Genomic DNA, 24,630 nt, shown 5'->3' with positions numbered 1-24,630 from the left:
TGGGATGCAGGGTGCTATGTTGCTGGAATGAATGCCAAAACTTGCAACTGTAAAAAAAGGCAGCAAAGGCCAGGGTAATATAACCAAAGATTGCAGATTGCAGGAAAGAGGGAGGCGTTCTATTTCATTTAAAATTGTTACCTTACAATATTTTGTTTTGCTACCAATACTTTAGGCTTTATGTTTTGCTTTCAATATAATATATTTTGTTTGCAATAGTAATACTTTTTTTCTCGACTTTTTTCTCGAGTTTTGCTTGATATTAACAGCACAAAAGTAACTCACTCACTAGAGGATTGCACCATATAATAACACTATGACTCAATTAAAGGTGTTTTAAAGCAGCAATCCATTAACAAAGTGTACTCCCTGCCACAAGTACAGTAAAAGCTGAGGGATGGGGCTGGAGAAATGCAACCTTTCTCAAATCCATAGACTACACTATGGATGCAAGGACTGACCATCCATGATATCCAAATTATAGTTTTAACCATGTTTTTAGGCTGTACAGTGGTTATTTACGTTTACTTTGCTTATAAAAATTGGAGTAAAACAAGCTTATATTTTGGGTTCTGATGGGGTAGGACAGCTGAACTTAGCTCATGAGGCATTTATACGTTATATTCTTTAAGAATCAATGGGTACATATCATTCTTTTATACGTCCAAAAATGGATGTAGCAAGTAAGGGTTGCCCTTTTAACAGGCAGTGACCTTCATACAGAACAACGATGTTTCCATTTGAATGTGATCTATTAACCTGGCCCCAAAAATGTATTCTGTCCACTGTTCCGAGAATGTCCCGTATTTCGGCTTTTTAGATGTGGTCACCCTAATTCCACCAGTGGAAACATTGCTACTGCAACATGTTACCACCATCGTTTCATATGTGAGGAGAATAACATTATTTCAACCCTACATGTGAATTTGCTTTAACTTTAAAATACCATAACTGAATGTGAGATTTTCACATGTGGAGTTTACTGCAAATTAGATTTTCACTTTCACATTTAAAAGTGCAAGTTCACATGTGAAAACAATCACATGTAAAAATCTAATTTGCAGTTTCATATGTGAAAAACGTTCATGTGAAAATCTCATGTGAAACCGCATATTCGATTTTCAAATATCATATGTGAAACTGCAATTCACATGTGAGGTGAAAACATGTTATTCTCACATGTGAAAAGGTGGTGTTAACATGTGAATTCAACATATATACTTGTGAAAATTTGTTTTTTTGTTATGTCAAATTTAAGCTCAACATGTGAGAACAGCTAATTCACTTATGAAACTGCAAATTTGGCGTGCTTTTTTGTAAGGGTCATTATCAGAGGAGGCTGGTGGGAAGAGTTATAAGATGACAGACTCATTGTGATGACTGGAATGGAATAAATGGAACGGTATCAAACACATCAAACATATGGAACCAAAATGAGCCCATCTCCTATACAGTGGGGCAAAAAAGTATTTAGTCAGCCACCAATTGTGCAAGTTCTCCAACTTAAAAAGATGAGAGAGGCCTGTAATTTCCATCATAGGTACACTTCAACTATGACAGACAAAATCAGAAAAGAAAATCCAGAAAATCACATTGTAGGATTTTGAATGAATTTATTTGCAAATTATGGTGGAAAATAAGTATTTGGTCAATAACAAAAGTTTATCTCAATACGTTGTTACATACCCTTTGTTGGCAATGACAGAGGTCAAATGTTTTCTGTAAGCCTTCACAAGGTTTTCACACAATGTTACTGGTATTTTGGCCCATTCCTCCATGCAGATCTCCTCTAGAGCAGTGATGTTTTGGGGCTGTTGCTGGGCAACACGGACTATCAACTCCCTCCAAAGATTTTCTATGGGGTTGAGATCTGGAGACTGGCTAGGCCACTCCAGGACCTTGAAATGCTTCTTACGAAGCCACTCCTTCGTTGCCTGGGCGGTGTGTTTGGGATCATTGTCATGCTGAAAGACCCAGCCACGTTTCATCTTCAATGTCCTTACTGATGGAAGGAGGTTTTCACTCAAAATCTCACGATACATGGCCCCATTCATTCTTTCCTTTACACGGATCAGTCATCCTGGTCCCTTTGCAGAAAAACAGCCCCAAAGCATGATGTTTCCACCCCGATGCTTCACAGTAGGTATGGTGTTCTTTGGATGCAACTCAGCATTCACTGTCCTCCAAACACGACGAGTTGAGTTTTACCAAAAAGTTCTATTTTGGTTTCATCTGACCATATGACATTCTCTCAATCTTCTTCTGGATCATCCAAATGCTCTCTAGCAAACTTCAGACGGGCCTGGACATGTACTGGCTTAAGCAGGGGGACACATCTGGCACTGCAGGATTTGAGTCCCTGGCGGCGTAGTGTGTTACTGATGGTAGGCTTTGTTACTTTGGTCCCAGCTCTCTGCAGGTCATTCACTAGGTCCCCCTGTGTGGTTCTGGGATTTTTGTTCACCGTTCTTGTGATAATTTTGACCCCACGGGGTGAGATCTTGCGTGGAGCCCCAGATCGAGGGAGATTATCAGTGGTCTTGTATGTCTTCCATTTCCTAATAATTGCTCCCACAGTTGATTTCTTCAAACCAAGCTGCTTACCTATTGCAGATTCAGTCTTCCCAGCCTGGTGCAGGTCTACAATTTTGTTTCTGGTGTCAATGAGCATCTCTTTGGTCTTGGCCATAGTGGAGTTTGGAGTGTGACTGTTTGAGGTTGTGGACAGGTGTCTTTTATACTGATAACAAGTTCAAACAGGTGCCATTAATACAGGTAACGAGTGGAGGACAGAGGAGCCTCTTAAAGAAGAAGTTACAGGTCTGTGAGAGCCAGAAATCTTGCTTGTTTGTAGGTGACCAAATACTTATTTTCCACCATAATTTGCAAATAAATTAATTAAAAATCCTACAATGAGATTTTCTGGATTTTTTTTCTCATTTTGTCTTTCATAGTTGAAGTGTACCTATGATGAAAATTACAGGCCTCTCTCATCTTTTTAAGTGAGAGAACTTGCACAATTGGTGGCTGACTAAATACTTTTTTTGCCCCACTGTAACTCCTCTCACCAGCTTCCTCAGGTCTCTATGTTTTCTTTCTTTCTCCCTCTTTCACTCCCTCCCTCCATGTGTTCCCAGTAACTTGAGAGCACATCTGATTGAAGTTAGTCTCTCATCTGTCTTGCATCTCTTTGGACTGTAGGCACTCAGAAAGACACACACAGAAACACACACACCTGCATGAGGCATGGTGCACATAAACTGTGTTTATTTTCAGCATATTTACATGTGTAAATATTTGTATGAACATAACAAGATTCAACAACTGAGACATAAGCTGAACAAGTTCCACAGACATGTGACCAACAGAAATTTAATAATGTGTCCCTGAACAAAGGGGGGTGGGGGGGTCAAAATCAAAAGTAACAGTCAGTATCTGGTGTGGCCACCAGCTGCATTAAGTACTGCAGTGCATCTCCTCCTCGTGGACTGCACCAGATTAGCCAGTTCTTGCTATGAGATGTTACCCCACTCTTCCACCAAGTTCCCAGACATTTTTGGGGGAATAGCACTAGCCCTCACCCTCCGATCCAACAGGTCCCATACGTGCTCAATGGGGTTGAGATCCGGGCTCTTCACTGACCATGGAAGAACACCCTCATTCCTGCCTTGCAGGAAATCACGCACAGAATGAGCAGTATGGCTGGTGGCATTTTCATGCTGGAGGGTCATGTCAGGATGAGCCAACAGGAAGGGTACCACATGAGGGAGGAGGATGTCTTCCCTGTAACGCACAGCATTGAGATTGCCTGCAATGACAACAAGCTCAGTCCGATGATGCTGTGACACACTGCCCCAGACCATGACGGACCCTGCACCTCCAAATCGATCCCGCTCCAGAGTACAGGCCTCGGTGTAACGCGCCTTCCTTCAATAATAAACGCAAATTCACCCCTGGTGAGACAAAACCTCAACTCGTCAATGAAGAGCACTTTTTGCCAGTCCTGTCTGGTCCAGCAACGGTGGGTTTGTGCCCATAGGCAACGTTGTTGCCGGTGATGTCTGGTGAGGACCTGCCTTACAACAGGCCTACAAGCCCTCAGTCCAACCTCTCTCAACCTATTGCGTACAGTCTGAGCATTGATGGAGGGATTGTGCGTTCCTGGTGTAACTCGGGCAGTTGTTGTTGCCATCCTGTACCTGTCCCGCAGGTGTGATGTTCGGATGTACCGGTCCTGTGCAGGTGTTGTTACACATGGTCTGCCACTGCGAGGACGAACAGCTGTCAATCCTGTCTCCCTGTAGCGCTGTGGCCACATCTGTAGTCCTCATGCTTCCTTGCAGCATGCCTAAGGCACATTCACGCAGATGAACAGGGACCCTGGGCATCTTTCTTTTGGTGTTTTTCAGAGCCAGTAGAAAGGCTTCTTTAGTGTCCTAAGTTTTCATAACTGTGACCTTAATTGCCTACCGTCTGTAAGCCGTTAGTGTCTTAACGACCGTTCCACAGGTGCATGTTCATTAATTGTTTCTGGTTCATTCAACAGCATGGGAAACAGTGTTTAAACCCTTTACAATGAAGATCTGTGTAATTATTTGAATTTTTACGAATTATCTTTGAAAGGCAGGGTCCTGAAAAAGGAACGTTTCTTTTTTTGCTGAGTTTATGTTATAGCATGTGCCAGGTCCATTATCGATTTAAGGTGTGATCATAGCAAATGAGCAGCAATGTGGATTTGAGTGCATCCATCTGAATTCCTCTCCTTTTCCCCTCAACAGTGCACATACACCACCTCTTCCTTACCTTGAGTAGCACCAAATTTATATGCAAATTAGCCTAGGAAAATCGATGCCATCAATTTTATTTTGCACGTTTAAATTTTGCTCTTGTACATTTGCTACATCCAGGTGCAGTAGTTCCAACTTTTTTCCTTCATTTCTTTTGCTTCCTGATCACAACAGTTGAATACCTTTGTCTAAATGTATCCTTTATATTAGTACATGTGTGGTGACTGAATGTTTAGGAGTTATGACCCTCAGAAAGGGGAGGGAGGAGCACTTCAGATGAGAATGCCTATCACCATCACTCACGGTCTTCCTCCTTCACATTAGCCACAGCACGAGGTGCTGCATTCGCATCCTCAACACCATCACTAAGCCGCTCTCTCTCTCTGCATTGCTCTACAATCAATGAAACCATGACAACACAGGCTGTATATCACTCTGCCTTGTCTCACACAAAAGGCCCTCCTCTGGCAGACAAAGCAGGCAGGTTTATTGGGGGGGTCTTAAGGAAATAAGGGCCAATAATCTCCCCCTGCCTGCCTGCCCAGTGGCCCTGGCCACTAAGAGAGAGGTTTTTCCCCTCACACGACACACCCACTGATATAATTCAGAATCTCTTTAGATGGACTACCCTAAAAAAGGGTTGTAAGAGTTACCCCCCCCCCCCCCCCCCAAACATACATATACCAGCAGTAGTGGTCAGTTCAGATTGAAGTCACAGGTATGGCCATTATAAATTGGAAATACTCTGGTTCCCCCTAAAAATGAGTTGTCCCCCGCCCACCATTTTGGAGGTTGAAATGTAAATCAATTTCTTCTGATGTCATAATTTTCATAATTTTCACCACTTGCAGTATATAAATGAGAGAAGTGCTGGTGTCGGTAGTGGGCCAAGCTTGGGATGTACATTGACTGACTGCAGAGTACAGCATAGTTTGGGTATTTCCACTGTAGCCAGACAAAAGGCAGCCACTGTATGGTATAAGCTACCGTGGGGAGGGCACATCATAAAGTCAGTCAAAGCTCTTGCTGGGAGCAGTGAGGTAAGAGTTAGCTTCGTCCTCCCCCTCAGCCCACACCAAGCCCTCCCCCTCAGCCAACACCACACACCACACCACATGGGCATTATGATTCATGATTACCTTTTAAACAATATACGTATTACAGTTCATCAAGATGTACTTTACTTTATTACACATGGGGTACCACAGGGATCCATTCTTGGCCCATCAAGTGAGGGCCAGCACCCTAGAATTGTGTTTGTTTGTGATAAGATATTTTAAATGTAGGGTGTATGAATTACTTTTGCCTGTGCTGTGTGTCTGTTATTTCTGGGAGGAGCAGACCACACCTTTTGACACTCTACCATGCTGAGATAGAGACAGGAGCTGAGGTGTCAGCCAGTGGTGGAAATGTACCTAATTGTCATGCTTGAGTAAAATGAAGATACCTTAATAGGAAATGACTCAAATAAAAGTGAAAGTTACCCAGTAAAATACTAGTTGAGTTTTAAATGTACTAAATATATTAAATATCAAAAGTAAATAAAACTGCTCAAATATACTTAATAATCAAAAGAAAAAGTATAAATAATTTCAAATTCCTTATATTAAGAAAACCAGATGGCACCATTTATTTTTATTTATTTTATTTACAGAAAGCCATGGGCACACTCCAACACTCCAACATAATTTACAAAGGAAGACTGTGTGTTTAGTGAGTCCGCCAGATCAGAGGCAGTAGGGATGACCAGGGATGTTTTCTTGATAATTGTGTGAATTGGACCATTTTCCTGTCCTGCTAAGCATTCAAAATGTAAAGAGTACTTTTGGATGCCAGGGGAAATGTATGCAGTAAAAAGTAATTTGTTTTCTTAAGGAATGTAGTGAGGAATGTAGTGAAGTAAATGTTGTCAAAAATATAAATAATCAAGTAAAGTACAGATACCCTCCCAAAAAACGATTTAAGTAGTACTTTAATGTATAATATTTTTACCTAAGTTATTTACACCACTGGCGTCAGCAATGGCACCCTTCACCTGCTCACTCTATTCTCTCTCTCTTTCTGGTGTGAGGGGAAACAGAAAGCCATGTTGCATTGTCATTGGTAGACCTCTGCATTAACGGAGGGTCCATTAGACATACTGTACGTTTATTTCACTAATTCATGTCCATGGATTCAATGGGTGGACCAGTGTGTTTGTAGGTGCCGTACGTCATGCACAAAATTGGATGGAATAGGGTTGCTTTTTCTGAGTGTGTGTGTGTGTGTGCGTGCGTGCGTGCGTGCGTGCGTGCGTGCATGCGTGTGTGTGTGACACACCATGGCAGGTGGATGTCTCTGTCACACTCCCGTTTGTCAGCCGTATGGTGTAGAAACTGCAGTTGGTGTAGAGATGTTGGTGTAGCTGTTCTCTCACCAGAAGTTCAGAATTGAACTGGAATTTTATGAGGCTTACTCCCTAACTCCCCTCACCCTCTAGCTTCAATTAACCCTCTGCCAGCCCCCTCCCTGCCAAACTCCCCCCTGGAAGCTCCAGTGAGAGAGGAGGAGGAGGGTGGTGTTCTTTGAAGTGTGTTTCCATAAAGGGAGCACCAGGAGTCCCAGGGTTAAGTTCCAGTAGGCCGAAGCACCACCGCAACGTGTTATATTTTACAGTGAGGGCTGTAGCAGAAGCTCTTGCGTCGGGAAAGACAGTTGGCTAGTGGCTCCATGGGGAAACTCGTGGAGGCTCTCATATCTATTGGTTCACTTACTGTATGCCCCAAAATACATTTTTCATATAGGCAGATGATTGTTTATAAATTCGTTCTTATATATTTTTAAATGAGCTGCTTTCATTGCCTTAATTTAATAAATAAAATAGGGTTGTGCGAATAACTTGAAAAATGTCATCCATAAGCCTACTAACACATTAATTAATTAAAACGTGCACATATAAAGAAAGGTTACTTCAACCTTGTAGTAATACATTTTATTTCAATTTGCTCCATAGAATATAATTATAAATATAATTAACCTGGGCCTATGATATTTTCTTGAATAGGCCTATCATACTGAAACATCATAATTGTTTCAAGTTTCGCAAATAATTGCCATAAAGAAACTAAATCAAGCAGGAACCGGCAAGACAGGCTCCTTCCTCAGCGCCACCATCTTTTCCGTTGGCTTCAGCAGGGGCTGTACAGATTCATTAATATTCTCAGCATAGTTTTTTGGTATTAATTTTCAGCACATCATGATGAGTTTTTTAGGCTAGGCAAATAATTACAGATTATGTCTAGTTGAAAGGTAATCGACTAGCTGGGCTGTTCCTCAGACCCTGTATGTAGGGTTCTTGTACAATGCTTCAACAAGGCTATTGAACTTGACATTTGTGTCTGTCTTTATTCTTTTATCCAATATATCATACTGAAACATGGTATCAGAAGTGTCTCGAAAACCATGGATGTTATTTTTGGTAGCTAAGTACAGTATACATGGGCTTGCGAAAGTATTCACCCCCCTTGGCATTTTTCCTATTTTGTTGCCTTACAACCTGGAATTAAAATAGATTTTTGAGGGGTTTGTACCATTTGATTTACACAACATGCCTACCACTTTGAAGATGCTAAATATTTTTTCTTGTGAAACAAACAAGAAATAAGACAAAAAAACAGAAAACTTGATTGTGCATAACTATTCACCCCCCCAAAGTCAATACTTTGTAGAGCCAACTTTTGCAAAAATTACAGCTGCAAGTCTCTTGGGGTATGTCTCTATAAGCTTGGCACATCTAGCCACTGGGGTTTTTGCCCATTCTTCAAGACAAACTGCTCCAGCTGCTTCAAGTTGGATGGGTTCTGCTGGTGTACAGCAGTATTTAAGTCATACCACAGATTCTCAATTGGATTGAGATCTGGGCTTTGACTATGCCATTCCAAGACATTTAAATGTTTCCCCTTAAACTACTCAAGTGTTGCTTTAGCAGTATGCTTAGGGTCATTGTCCTGCTGGAAGGTGAACCTCCATCCCAGTCTCAAATCTCTGGAAGACTGAAACAGGTTTCCCTCAAGAATTGTCCTGTATTTAGTGCCATCCATCATTCCTTCAATTCTGACCAGTTTCCCAGTCCCTGTCGATGTAAAACATCTCCACAGCATGATGCTGCCACCATCATGCTTCACTGTGGGGATGGTGTTCTCGGAGTGATGTGAGGTGTTGGGTTTGCGCCAGACATAGCGTTTTCCTTGATGGTCAAAAAGCTCAATGTTTGTCTCATCTGACCAGAGTACCTTCTTCCCTATATTTGGGGAGTCTCCCACATTCCTTTTGGCAAACACCAAGCGTGTTTGCTTATTTTTTTCTTCAGTGGCTTTTTTTCTGGCCACTCTTCCATAAAGCCCAGCTCTGTGGAGTGTATGGCTTAAAGTGTTCCTATGGACAGATTGTGAAGATCGTCGTTGGTGGAATTAGACCAAGATGCCGCGTGGGGTAGGTTAATCATATTCTTTAATGATAACCACAAACACAAGAAAGAGCGAACCAACGAAACGTACAGCCTAGTAGGGCTCAATAGCAACAATGCAAGGACAAGATCCCACAACATAGGTGGGAAAAATGGCTACCTAAGTATGATTCCCAATCAGAGACAACGATAGACAGCTGCCTCTGATTGGGAATCACACTCGGCCAAACACAAAGAAATACAACACATAGAATTCCCACCCAAATCACACCCTGACCAAACAAATAGAGACATAAAAATTCTCTCTAAGGTCAGGGCGTGACACAGATACTCCAATCTCCGCTGTGGAGCTTTGCAGCTCCTTCAGGGTTATCTTTGGTTGCCTCTCTGATTAATGGCCTCCTTGCCTGGTCCGTGAGTTTTGGTGGGTGACCCTCTCTTGGCAGGTTTGTGTGGTGCCATATTCTTTCCATTTTTCTGTGGGATGTTCAAAGTTTCTGATATTTTTTTAGAACCCAACCCTGACCTGTACTGCTCCACAACTTTGTCCCTGACCTGTTTTGGAGAGCTCCTTGGTATTCATATTGTCGCTTGCTTGGTGGTGCCCCTTGCTTAGTGGTGTTGCAGACTCGGGGGCCTTTCAGAACAGGTTTATATATACTGAGATTATGTGACACTTAGATTGCACACAGGTGTCTAATTATGTGACTTCTGAAGGTAATTGGTTGCACCAGGGGCTTCATAGCAAAGGGGGTGAATACATATGCATGCAACACATTTCACATTTTTATTCCATTTTCTTTAAACAAGTTATTTTTTTCATTTCACTTCACCAATTTGGACTATTTTGTGTATGTCCATGACATGAAATCCAAATAAATATCTATTTAAATTACAGGTTGTAATGCAACAAAAAAGGAAAAACTCCAAGGGGAATGAATCATTTTGCAAGGCACAGTAGGTGCAGTTACGTTCCATATGCGAACAGACGCCATTTCCTACTGCTAACTTTAGTCACACCACTGATTAACTCGTTGTTTGCTGGCTAGCTAGCATCACTACCTACCTCGATGGCTGAAGGCAAAGAGATCTCCTATTCCATCGCTATGGCAGTGAACATTCCGCCACCAAATTACATGGTTCTCACAGGGGACTGGAATACTAATTGGGACAACTTCAGGGACTAATTTGAGGACTATGCGCTTGCGACCGGTGTACGTGAGAAACCCAACGAGGTCCACGCGGAAACTCTGAGGAGCTTAATGGGCAGTGAATGCAGGCATATCTAAGGGCACAATCTCACCCTCACAGCACGACAACAGAGTGATGCAAAGGCCACACTGGATGCATTGGAGAATGATTTCAAACCTGCCAGGAACGCCATTTACGAGCGGTTCGTTTTTTGGAAGCTGCAAACAGGAAGAGGGGGACTCAGTAAACAACTTTGTAACCCGTTTGAGGGAAAGATCCGCTACTTGTGAATACGGGGGATTGAAAGATTAACTGATTTGTGACAGAATAGTACTGGGAATTGCAAATGAGGACACGCGCCGGCGTCTACTGAGAGAGAGAGGCTTCACATTAGTAACTGCCATTGAAATGTGCCGCACTGCCGAAGTAACTGACATGAGAATGAGAGCAATGGAAATCGAAACCCCACGCTCTGACGTTGATACTGTTCACGCTGTTGCCAGGCAGACATTCAGACAAAACCAAACGAGGCAGAATAATTCACCACAAATGGTGAACACAGGCAGCCCCATAGCATGCAAATACTGTGGGAATACACACGCACAAGGCATAGAGCACTACCCTGCCTACGGAAAACCATGCAGAGCTTGTGGAACTAATAATCCCTTTGCAAAAGTGTGTCTCATAAGCAAAAGAAGGGTGAGTGAGGGCAAAATTCACTGTGTTGTTGATGTCACTCAGTGTTCAGAACAGTGAAAGTGACATTTCCATGCATGAATCCATTGATGCTGTACACCCAAGAAGAAAAAATGGTTTGTGACACTACGATTACACAACAAACTGCAACAATGTCAACTGGATTCCGGTGCTATGTGCAACGTAATGAGCTACAAAGACAAAATCAATCAATGGCCACATGACATCTGTGACTGAACCAACTGACAATATGGTGAAAAAGCCAGAGAAGCTGAGGGTCTGCATCGACCCAAAGCATCTGAACCAAGCACTGAAATGCTCCCAATACATCATGCCAACACTGGAGGATGTCCTCTACAAGCTTCCCAAGGCCATGGTTTTCACCACGAGATGCATTCCTTCAATGCAAGCTGGACGAAGAAAGCAGCTTCATGACTACCTTCTGGACTCCCTGGGGTCGGAATAGCTGGCTCAAGCTCTCGTTTGGTGTCTCAGTGGTGCCTGGGGTATACCAACGCAAGCAGCACGAGTTACTGGCTAGCCTGACAAGGTCATCACGGACAATGGCCCACAATTCAATGCACAGTTCAAGCGTTTTGCCGAAAGAATGGGAGTTTGATCACGTGACCTCCTCTCCAAGATCCAGAGGCAAATGGCAAGGCAGAGTCAGCTGTCAAGATTGCAAAAAACCTGTTACGCAGGGCCTTGTGTGACAGCAATGACCCCTGGAAAGCCATCTTGCAGTGGAGGAACACATCCACCGAAACATGGACAGCAGCCCAGCGCAACGCCTTCTGTCCAGATGTCTGAAGACTACCAACCCCGTAGGTAACAAGCTACTTGAGGTCTGCGTCATGGACACAGAACTGTGCCACAACAGCACCACAGAAAGCAGCTCGCTAAGTGTTTCTACGACCGGACTTGTCGAGACCTACCAGTGATAGAGGTGGGTGAAACGATAAGGATGTAACCGCTGCGGGCAGACCACACAGGACTTTGGAGGCTGAACTCGTGCCTACAGAGAGTTGCACCACGTTCTTACCTGGTAGATGTTGGTGGCTCCCTCTATCACCTACAGAAACCCAGCCTAAAACCCCAAACAGCAAGCTATGCAGGTGTAGGAGCACGGTGGCTAGGCAAAACTCCCTAGAAAGGCCAGAACCTAGGAAGAAACCTAGAGAAGAACCAGGCAATGAGGGGTGGCCAGTCCTCTTCTTGCTGTGCTGGGTGGAGATTATAACAGAACATGGCCAAGATGTTCAAATGTTCATAGTGGTTGTCAAGGGCGCAACAGGTCAGCACCTCAGGAGTAAATGTCAGTTGGCTTTTCATAGCCGATCATTCAGAGACTCTCTACCGCTCCTGCTGTCTCTAGAGAGTTGAAAACAGCAGGTCTGGGACAGGTAGCACGTCCGGTGAACAGGTCAGGGTTCCATAGCCGCATGCAGAACAATTGAAACTGGAGCAGCAGCACAGCCAGGTTTACTGGGGACAGCAAGGAGTCATCATGCCAGGTAGTCCTGGGGCATGGTCCTAGGGCTCAGGTCCTCTGAGAGAGAGAGAAAGAAAGAGAGAAAAAGAGAAAAAGAGAGAAAGAGAGAGAGAATTAAATTCACACAGGACACCGGATAAGACAGGAGAAATACTCCAGCTATAACTGACTGACCCTGGCCCCTTCTTACGATACCCCCGGACAGGGCCAAACAGGCAGGATATAACCCCACCCACTTTGCTAAAGCACAGCCCCCACACCACTAGAGGGAAATCTTCAACCACCAACTCACACTCCTGGGCCAGACTACACTCAATCATAGGACCAACTGAAGAGATGAGCCTTCAATAAAGACTTAAAGGTTGATCCCGAGTCTGTGTCTCTCACATGGGTAGGCAGACCATTCCATAGAAATGGAGCTCTATAGGAGAAAGCCCTGCCTCCAGCTGTTTGCTTAGAAATTCTAGGGACAGTAAGGAGCCCTGCGTTTTGTGACCATAGCGTACGTGTAGATATGTACGGCAGGACCAAATCAGAAAGATAGGTAGGAGCAAGCCCATGTAATGCTTTGTTGGTTAGCAGTAACACCTTGAAATCAACCCTTGCCTTAACAGGAAGCCAGTGTAGAGAGGCTAGCACTGGAGTAATATGATCAAATTTCTTGGTTCTAGTCAAGATTCTAGCAGCTGTGTTTAGCACTAACTGAAGATGATTTAGTGCTTCATCCGGGTAGCCAGAAAGTAGAGCATTGCAGTAGTCTAACCTAGAAGTGACAAAAGCATGGATTCATTTTTATGCATCATTTTTCGACAGAAAGTTTCAGATTTTTGCAATGTTACGTAGATGGAAAATAGCTGTCCTTGAAGCAGTCTTGATATGTTCGTCAAAAGAGAGATCAGGGTCCAGAGTAACGCCGAGGTTCTTAACAGTTTTATTTGAGATGACTGTACAACCATCAAGATTAATTGTCAGATTCAACAGAAGATCTCTTTGTTTCTTGGGACCTAGAACAAGCATCTCTGTTTTGTCCGAGTTTAAAAGTAGAACATTTGCAGCCATCCACTTCCTTATGTCTGAAACACAGGCTTCCAGGGCGGGCAATTTTGGGGCTTCACCATGCTTCATCGAAATGTACAGCTGTGTGTCATCCACATAGCAGTGAAAGTTAACATTATGTTTCCGAATAACATCCCCAAGAGGTAAAATATATAGTGAAAACAATAGTGGTCCTAAAACGGAGCCTTGAGGAACACTGAAATTTACAGTTGATTTGTCAGAGGACAAACCATCCACAGAGACAAACTGATATCTTTCCGAGCAGGTCAGGCCAGAACTTGTCCGTGTAGACCAATTTGGGTTTCCAATCTCACCAAAAGAATGTGGTGATCGATGGTATCAAAAGCAGCACTAAGGTCTAGGAGCACGAGAACAGATGCAGAGCCTCAGTCTGACCCCATTAAAAGGTCATTTACCACCTTCACAAGTGCAATCTCAGTGCTATGATGGGGTCTAAAACCAGACTGATGCGTTTCGTATACATTGTTTGTCTTCAGGAAGGCAGTGAGTTGCTGCACAACAGCTTTGAACAATAATTTGATACGTTTATTGAAGTTGAGAAGGTCTGGAAACATCTGCTTTTTGTGGAACTCTTTTTGATATAGTTGACACACTTGATCACATCCTGGAGAGTGGAGAGGAGCTCAGGCACCATGCCCTTCGCTGCCAATGCCTCCCTGTGTAGGAAGCAATGGTTCCACGTCGCACTCGGTGCTCTCTCCAGGATCCGCCTTACTACTCCGGAGTGCTTACCTGTCATGGCAGCTGCCCCATCAGTTGTCACACCAACACACCCATCCCAAGCCAGTCCCACGGATCCCAGAGACATATCCATTATGTTAAAGACAGCTTCTGCAGTGGTGGTGGTGGGCAAATCAGCACTAAAAAGGAACTGCTCCTCGAAGTTATGATCCCAGACGTGTCTGACATAGACCATTAGAATTGCACGGTTAGCCACATCTGTGGATTCGTCAAGCTGCATTGCTTAATGGCCATTTGCACTGATTCTCTCTGATGTCTGCCTCGTTATGTCCTCAGACATGTCCTGGATTCTCCTCCTCATGGTGTCATTGGATAGGTGTATGGTTTTTTAGTTTGTTGGCGGCTGAATCTCCCAAGATTCCAGTGCACATATTAATCGCAGCAGGGAGTATGAGATCCTCTGCGCTAGTGTGGGCTTTTTTGCACTTGCTTTGGGCCACAAGGTATGATGCGCAAAGTGCCTTTTCTTGTATTGTGCATACGTTGTTCAATGAACCTTGTGAGGCCTCCAGATATTGACATTTCCTTTCAAAAAAAGTCATTTTTTGTGGCTTAGATGCTTGGTGCCCAGATTACTTTTAATTTTGGAGGGTTTCATGCTCTCATTAGCTAACGGCTCGTTGCATAGGACACACTGCGGCCTACACTCACCCTGACTGTCTTCTGTATATGTAAAACCATATTTGATGAAGTCAGGGGGGTATTCCCGGGTTGTCTGCCTTGTTGTTGACATTGGAAGCAGCAGTAGATGAAGAACAAACGTGTCCATGGTTTTACTCTGACAGCTGGCCTACATGAGTTAAATGACAGCTAACTATCCTCATGTGCAATGCCTGCAGAACACATCTGCATAGTTAGCTGTCAATCAAGCTAGCTGTCAGAAGAAAATCTGTATTATATGATTGGACATGTCACATTTAAAACAAAACAAAACAATGTAATCTGTAGTTTCATTGGATCAGTGTGTGTGTGTGTGGGGCGAGAACTTTATTGTATTGGTCAGTGAGTGAGTCCTGCAACCCCTTAAAATCATCCCGGGTCACGACCCCCAAATTGAGAATCACTGGTCTAGAAGATCTAACAGTGATCTTTGGGTTACCCACCAAAACAAAAAAGAAAGAAAGTGACATATAATTTGAAAGCTACAGCGCTTGTCTTTTTGAATATTGAACTCAAATCTTACTGCTGGAAATGTCATAACCCACCACATGAAGGCCAGAAATCAGGTGCTGTGGTCATATTCATAGAGTATGCAATGTAAGTCATGTCACAAAAAGGGCAAACTTTTAATATGCACGGAGAGGGTATACCCTGATGGTCATTGTGAAGCAATGCATTTCCTTCTCCATCCACATGACCTTGTATTCATCCTCCACATGTGCCGTGATCTAGCTCATCTAGATAAATGTTTTTACTTGATAACTTGAACGGCCTGATTCCCAATAGTTATTTTAAGATGTCAGGCTTGAAAATCCGTTCAGCCATTTTGGCACAGTGACTCACTACCTAAACCTAAAACTACGACTCAACCGTTTTCAAGTGGCCAAGAGACCTCATGTTATCTCCAACTGCTCTCTAGTGGACAAACTGGGAATCAGGCAGGGGATGTGCCTTCAGAAAGTATTCATACCCCTTGACTCATTCCACATTTTGTTGTGCTACAGCCTGAATTCAAAATGGATTAACTGATTTTTTCCCCCACCCATCTAACGTACACACATTACCCCATAATGACAAAGTGATAACATGTTTTTATTTCAAATGAAAATAATGAAATATCTAATTTACATAAGTATTCACACCCCTGAGTCAATACATGTTAGAATCACCTTTGGCAGCGATTACAGCTGTGAGTCTTTCTGGGTAAGTCTCGAAGGGTTTTCCACACCTGGATTTGACAATATTTGCTAAATTCTTCAAGATCTGTCAAGTTGGTTGTTGATCAATGCTGGACAGCCAGACTTAACATACAAGGCTGCGTTTACACAGGCAGACCAATTCTGATCTTTTTTTCATTCATTGGTATTTTGACCAATCAGATAAGCTCTGAATAAGATGTAATGTGAAAAGATCTTATGTGATTGGTCAAAAGACTAATTAGTGGAAAATATATTAGAATTGGGCTGCCAGTATAAACTAGACTAGTTGGGAGGGATGTCATTTTTGGCTTACTAAGCAACAAAATTCAAAAATGGCCCACTAGATAACTGCTAAATGTGGCATTTATTTTCATTATTTCAGAGAGCAATGTGGTTTAAGGCCTGTGATTCATTTTGATTGGGTTTCTCCAAGTGACTCAATAACGAGCACATTTGTCTGTAACTCTAGTCGTTTCCCTATCACCTCTCCGAGTGGCCTGCCAGATTGGGGCTAAGGAGTCATGGCTGAGGGGGGAGAGAGTGACCATGTTATCAACACTCTGCCTGTGTTTTATGTGTTTTATGAGACACATGTCCACTAGCTCTGAGTGCAATATTACACCAGCCTTGCAACTTATTTTTAAATTAAAGATAAATCTCTCCACTCCCCCACCTCTCTCTCTCTCTCTCTCTCACACACTATTTCTCTCGCTCTCTCTCTCTCTATCAGTTAGAGGAGTATCCGACTAAGCAGTCACTGTGGATTGTGGGAAGTGGAGGCGGAGTGTGACATGCAGAATGAGGCCCCGGGCCCGGCAGCCGCCAGTGCCAGCAGCATCAGTACGACTCCCAGTGTCACCACTAGCCTGGTCACTACTAGCAACACTGGGAGGCCAACCCTGCCCCACATCTCTGTCTATGCTGGGATCCCAGGTAGACAGACTGCTCAGGTACAGTAGTAGCAATGTTTGTATACAGTATCTCAGAAGTGTGTCCAGTGTGGTGGCATGGAGTTAGTTGAACCCTTGGGTTGTTGCTGTTGCTATTGATGTTGGTGTTGCTAATGCTGTTGTTTTCACCATTGCAACATAATCCACTTATGAATTTGGATGTTTTGATGCATCACAACAACAACAATATAGTGCAATAAAGTGACTTTTCACACATGTAAAGCAGCATATGTCTTCAGAAAGCAATACTGTTGTAATAGGAGTTGGAGTTTGTGAGGTGTTATGAAATGGATTTGATCTCCAACCCTGCTCAGTAGTGCAGAACAAGCAGCATTTGCCAGGTCTTTACCGCCATCTAGTGGCCAGTTTAAGACTAAAGCTATCGGTTGGGAGTCCAGGATGAGTGTTCAGAGATCGTCTCACTGATGATAATTACATTGAATTATTTTCATACCAGGATATGGTATGTGTTTTTCCTCCAGAAACAGATACTTGTCACTGCTCATCGGACACGTCAATGCAAGTGGTGATGTACCGGCATTCAAAGTATATATAATATGTGTATGTGACCGATAACATTTGATTTGATTTGAAAGTGAATAAAGGTATCAGATTAATGATGCTTCAAATACCACCCACAGCAGTCCCACCAGTTAGAGACAAAAGGGCCTACCTGAATGAAGACTATGTGATCCTGACTATCATATTGAGCACTGAGAATCTAGGTCACAGGTCATTGGTCAACCCCCCCCTCTCTGTCTCTCCCATTTGCCATGCGACTCCACATAGACTCTCAGTCAACCTGAGATGCACTGATGTCACTGGTTAATGAGGGCTCCCCATGATATGTGGGAGGGGCCAGTTAGGCTAAGGGAGAGCAGCTATTGGCTCCCAAAGGCAGAACTTCTGTCTTGTGTGGCTGGCCTGGTGCTTGGCTGGTGATTTCAGGTTGGGGAGGATTCAGGTTGGGGAGGATTCAGCCCTATAGGTGGAACTTCTATTGCAAGTGATGCCAAGTCAGTTCTAAAGAAAAAGAGAGGGTCTCATCTTATTTAACTCTATGAAGAGAAAGGGGCAATCCCCTGCTATTTGATCAAGGTTTGTTTCAGAGTTTACTGAAATATATATTTTTAAAGATCTCCAAAGTGTGGTACGTAATGAGTTTCATCTGATTACAGCGTATCTCATTGATGCTTGTTTATATTCATCATAAAGAAACAAGTAATTGATAGTTCATTACAATGTAATTACCATTCTACTGTGTACGATCTTAGTAAATGCCTAGTCTGTATCGTAGTATAAAGTGCTACCATGAAGGTGGCAAGTTTGCATGTTTTTTCAGTTGCATGGTCTTGGTCTGGTGTGAACAGGGGCCCGGTCAGTGAGGAGTGTGGAGGCAGGCAGGCAGTGATGGAGTAGGGCTGGTCCTCTGGAGGTCAGGGGGCCTAGGAGGGGGTCTGCTGGGGAATGTGGCTTGGCTGTCAGGCCTCTCTGACAGATGAGGTCTGGGTGACGGGGGAGGGGGGGGCACTGAGCACTGCTGTCAGACACTGGCCCTCTGTCCTCCAGACTTTCTGGGGCCACCATGGAACCACAGAAATGGATGGGTGTCTTTAGGGGGGGATTTGGGCAATATGCTTTCTGAGGTGTATATATATCCCTCTCTCTCTCCTCTTCATCTTTCATCTCTCCCTCTCTCTGTGCAGGTGATCCAACAGGTGCTGGTGATCCCTTATTTCTAATATCTATCTCTGTGTGTGTGTGTGTGTGTGTGTGTGTGTCTCTCTCTCTCTCTCTCTCTCTCTCACACATCTATCTATCTATCTATCTATCTATCTATCTATCTATCTTTCTTTCTTTCTTTCTTTCTTACTTTCACTCTCTCACTCGCTCACTCGCTCACTCTCTCACCTTTGCATCTTTCATCTCTCTCGCCCTCTCTCTGTAAAGGTGATCCAACAGGCGCTCCACAGACAACCCAGCACGGCAGCCCAGTACCTGCAGCAGATGTATGCAGCCCAGCAGCAGCACCTCATGCTTCAGACAGCAGCCCTCCAACAGCAGCAGCAACTGAGCAACACTCAGCTCCAGAGGCTAGCCGGTGTGCAACAGGTCCATGTGAGTGGTGTGTGAGTGATGTGTTTGTGTGTATATTGGCGCATTGATTGTTTGTGGCCACAGGGGACAAGAAAATTCCAGATTGCACTTTTTTATAGACACCAATACATTTTTTCCATGCAGCAATAAAAGCCTAAACTCTGATGTTGCAAACAGCATGGTAACTGAGCCATATCAACCATATGATGAAGAAGACAATTCAAAAGTGTTACTGATAGAACTATCCGAGATAAATGAAATGAAATACAGAATATTGACTGACATATTGTGCAACTGAGATGTGGTCAATCTCACCGAAGCAGATATTGACCGTCTCGACCCAGCTTTCTGCTAAGGTTGGCCTTGTAATACACACTGCTGTCCTGGTGCCCAAGGACTGCCTCTGTATCACAGACATACATTAACCATGTCTCCAAAGTCATGCACACGGGTGATTTCTCTTCTATAGGATGCTGTGTGTGTCAGTGTGTTCATCGACCTTTGACCTGGACCAGAGGTTCACAACCTAGGGGGGGACCTTCCTTGATTTGAGTGGTGAAAGAAACTGTTTCTTCATTTTTACAATTTGCAATTCTTTATACCGATCTAAACAAAACATAAATGTGTGCTTTAGGCTGTAAAATGTCAGAGGAAGAACCGACTCTGATGCACATGGGAATATCTTTGGTTTGTCTCTATGACATTCAGATGCTGAGGTACGGCCTTCTAAAGTAGAGGAGTCAAATAATTTGGACTTTGCTTGGGAAGTAATCTTATACAATGTGTGACTCTGTCGCTAACAATTGATTGAATCACATTCGGTAAAAGAGAATATGTATAGTTCAATTGAGGGTTCATATAAATTATCATAATAAAACATATTTGGTAACAGAATAACATTTGGGGAAATCGGGTCTAGACTGTTTTCCTTATCCATTATTATTATTATCATTAAATAGCCTACCTAAAATATGTCATGCATCTTGTTAAACTATGTTGAAGTGCAGGAAATGAACTTCAACAAAAAAAATCATAGGTTCCTCAAACTAAACAAACTCAAGCTGGTGTTGTATTTAATGTAGGCTATCTCAATAAACAATAATTTAAAAAAATACATTTTTCAAATGTGAAAAAAAGGTTGGGAACCCCTGACCTGGACCATATGATCCCTGTACACACAGGGCACAGGTCGATAAGTATTGATCTCAACTCAACTGGTTTCTTTATGTCCATCTTTCAAACCCTCCGAGACAGCCATGGATTACACATTCCTAATCTGATTTGCTCTCTTTAGTAGTAAAAGTGATGATTCTCGCATGGGCCACACATTCTGGATGGATGTGTTCATTGCGAGTTGGTTCAAAAGCAACAGTATTATTAAAAATGCATATAAATGACCTTAACAATAGGCCATTGAACCAAACAAACCCATTCAAAAACAAATAGTGGTACAGTTACATGTCGCTTTTGTTTTAGCATTTATTGTTTTAATCAACATTTCAAAACAAGGCACCGGTTCTATTGACTAGCTAGCTGATAGACTGCCGGAAAGACTTCCACACTCTGCCTTCCTTCCCTCCATGTTTACCTGCGATGGGAGCTGCTTCCTGTGGGCTGATGTGTGGATTGATGGAGAGCCCTCTGTGCCTCTCTCTCTCTCTCTCTCTCTCTCTCTCTCTGATAATGCCCCCAGACTTCCTGAGCTCTGACAGTGATGAATGTCTTTGTACCCCGGAGACTGCAAGGCAAATACCAGTTACATCAAGCTTGTGTCTACAAACTTGTTGGATTCATTTGCAGTTTGTTTTAGATGATTGTAAATAAGAATATATGTTTCTAAACACTTCTACATGAATGTGGATGCTACCATGATTACGGGTGAATGGAGTCCATGTCCTGACTTCTCAGTCCCTCTATCCTGGGGTTCAGGGTAATCACTTTTGTTTAGATGTCTGTGAGAAGTTACAGTGCCATAGACATGGACCTCAATAGTGTGATGTTGAATTGAGTGTGTATCTCAGTAGGAATGGTTTATAGTTAAAGGTCAATGTAAAAAAAAACATAATCAAATCATTTCTGGGTAACAATGTACCTTACTGTGATTATTTTTTATTATTATTTTCAATTGAACACTATCTTTCTTATTGGTCTGTTAACTATGTCACCAGGCAGGCTAAAACTCCATCCCACCAAAACTATTCAAACAGCTCTTCCACTAAAAGGGCATTATCCTCATTTTCACAATTTTACGTTATTATTTCAACCTCATAGTGTGGAAATATATACTACCGGTCAAAAGTTTTAGAACACCTACTCATTCAAGGATTTTTCTTTATTTTTACTATTTTATACATTGTAGAAAAATAATGAAGACATCAAAACTATGAAATAACATACATGGAATCATGTGACCAAAAAAAGTGTTTAACAAATCCAAATATATTTTATATTTGAGATTCTTCAAACAGCCACCCTGCTTTTCCAACAGTCTTGAAGGAGTTCCCACATATGCTGAGCACTTTTTGGTTGCTTTTCCTTCACTCTGCGGTCCGACTCATCCCAAAACATCTCAATTTGGTTGAGGTCAGGGGATTGTGGAGGCCAGGTCATCTGATGCAGCACTCCATCACTCTCCTTCTTGGTAAAATAGCCATTACACAGCCTGGAGGTGTGTTTTGGGTCATTGTCCTGTTGAAAAAGAAATGATAGTCCCACTAAGAGGAAGAAAATCGTTACAGCTATAGCTAAAGAGCACTAGTGGTTGCTCACTACTAGCCACGTAAAGACATCCATATAGTTTACCACCACTGTGCTCCAAGGAGTACAGGCTGGGTCAAGGGAACCCCTGAAGTACCAACTTACCCCGTTTTCCGTCACCGGTTCGGAACGTTCCGAAGGGCCCGTTAGTAGGGAAGTCCGCTGATTACGCCGAACGTCCGCTCCTTCAACTAAGGCTGGGTTAAAGCTAGATATGAGGAGTGAAATTAACTGACTTGCCTAGTTAAATAAAGGTGAAATAAAAAAATAAAAAATTGCCCTCCATCAGTATGAGGCCTGGCTGGTTAACATGGGCTCCTGATGCATGACTAGTCCCTCCCTGGGGGCACAATCATCTTACACTACGAGGGTATTTACACTCTATTAGAGAAGAGGAGGCTACACTTGGGGGCTAAGACTCTGTCCATTACTCTTTGGTCTGTATTGGGTTTTCCCTACGTAGTGGCAAATAGCAAATACTTAGAAGAAGAAAAGTAGGTAAGTAGCCTTGTCCGAGCCAGAATGGCCCATAGAGCAGGAGTGTATTTCCTGTTTCTGTAATCTGAGGCGGCTTGATGTACAAGTACGCTCCCTGGACAGGATGCTAGTCTATCTCAGGGCCTACTTATAAGGGACACCATAAATAATTGTTCACTATATTTATCCTTTATTCCATTAGGCAAGTCAGTTAAGATCAAATGGTTAAATACAATGACGGCCTACCAGAGAACAGTGGGTTAACTGCCTTGTTCAGGGGCAGAACAACAGATTTTTTTTTTTATCTTGTCAGCTCAAGCAACCTTTCAGTTACTGGCCCAACACTCTAACCACTAGGCTACATGCTGCCCCAACCACTAGGCTATCTGCAGGATGGCACAAATGATTGATTGTTAGTTTTGATATTGGTAGCTTTCTTCATTTCCTTCATTTCACAGGCTACCATAGTGGCAGGAAGACAGAGCTCCAACCAGATTTGGACCTCCTCTCACCAGACATGTTCCACACAGACCACTGTGAGTGGAACTGTTTAAATAAAGATGTCTGTCTGTAGCTAGTCCACTGATTTGAATGACTATCCCTGTTTCTGTCTGCTTGTGTCCTTGTGAACTAGATTATTTTTGTGTGTGCTACATGTCCATGTCAGCATGTCTGTTCCTGCATCTTTGTATCGTTTGCGTCTTTATCACTTGATACTATCTATGGCATGATAGCATGTCCATGAGTAGGCAACCTTACAGAACGTTCATAAAATAAACACATGAACAGATATGATTGAAATTGTGTTAGTTCTTCTACAAGTTATAGTCATTACAGTCCACCTCTCTCCTAGGTAAACCCGGCCACGCCTCCAGCAGCGGCCCAGATAATCAGCAGAGTCCAGAGTGTTAGCTCCACTCCCACCTGTATCCCCCAGCAGGCTGTGCTCCTAGGCAACGCCTCCAGCCTCGTCCTCACCGCTAGCCAAGCTCAGATGTATCTGCGGGCTCAGATGGTAAGAGAATGGCACGCACGCACACATTTGTCATACCTATTTCGACCGCTGATTGAATGGTCTATAGTCATCTCCTCTCCACACAACTAGATGGGCCTCTTCATCTGAACAGTAAAGGAACGTTTTGCTCAATCTACTCAAATCTGATTTTATTGATCGCATACACGTTTAGCAGATGTTATTGCGGGTGTAGCGAAATACTTTTGTTCCTAGCATTAATATCTAACAATACACTTTGGTAAACCGTGGGGTGTTGGGTTGAGCGCACAGAGATGGACGCAGAGCCTGGGAGGTTAAACCCAGAAAACACAACTTTACTAGGAAACAAAATAAACGTAACAACAAAATAACTTAAGGTTGGCTCGGTCCTTCTCATTTAGGCTCCGTGCCTCCGGGAGCTTCATTCCCCTCTGTAGGCTCACTCCTTGCCTCTCACTTTTTCTCTCCCATGGTGTGCCACGGTGCTCAATTTATGTGGCCTTTACGGTTGGTTGGCACTTTCCCCTAATTACACCGAATTGAAGCCATCGGCGTTGGGGTGCCCAGCCTGGGTACTCCCAACAGAGGGTGCCATTGTCCCAGCACGTACCGCCCCTTCTATCACCAACCCCGAGGGTAGACCTCCCGGGATACCACAACACGCAAATATAAAAGTAAAATAATGGAATTTAGAAATATTAGGACGAGCAATGTCGGAGTCCGGAGTATAAATATATATATTATTTGTATTTATTAATGATTAAATACAGCCTTATTCTAAAATGGATTAAATCATTTCCTAATCAATCTACAAACAATACCCCATAATGACAAAGCAAAAACAGTCGTTTAAAAAAAAAATGCAAATGTTTTACAAATAAAAGAGATGATGTTTACATAAGTATTCAGACCCTTTACTCAGTACTTTGTTGAAGCACGTTTGGCAGCGATTACAACCTAGAGTCTTCTTGGGTATGATGCTATAAGCTTGTCACACTTGTATTTGGGGAGTTGCTCCCATTCTTCTCTGCAAATGCTCTCAAGATCTGTCAGATTGGATGGGGAGCG

General features: G+C 43.1%; 1 protein-coding gene across 2 annotated transcripts in view; it reads left to right on the top strand.

Moving 5' to 3' along the window:
* LOC115132010 (polyhomeotic-like protein 2) overlaps positions 1-24,630 on the top strand; it is a 45,423-nt gene that overhangs the window by 2,030 nt on the left and 18,763 nt on the right. For both annotated transcript variants that reach the window (XM_065020653.1, XM_029664173.2), the window contains exons 2-5: positions 17,018-17,237; positions 19,188-19,355; positions 23,027-23,104; positions 23,422-23,583. In XM_065020653.1, the coding sequence (XP_064876725.1) occupies positions 17,079-17,237; positions 19,188-19,355; positions 23,027-23,104; positions 23,422-23,583 (567 nt within the window). In that variant the 5' untranslated portion in view covers positions 17,018-17,078. The remainder of the gene's footprint in view (positions 1-17,017; positions 17,238-19,187; positions 19,356-23,026; positions 23,105-23,421; positions 23,584-24,630) is intronic.

The sequence above is a fragment of the Oncorhynchus nerka genome, linkage group LG7, assembly GCF_034236695.1.
Source record: "Oncorhynchus nerka isolate Pitt River linkage group LG7, Oner_Uvic_2.0, whole genome shotgun sequence".
In the NCBI taxonomy this organism is placed as follows: Eukaryota; Metazoa; Chordata; class Actinopteri; order Salmoniformes; family Salmonidae; genus Oncorhynchus; species Oncorhynchus nerka.
This window is presented reverse-complemented; position numbering and strand designations above follow the sequence as displayed.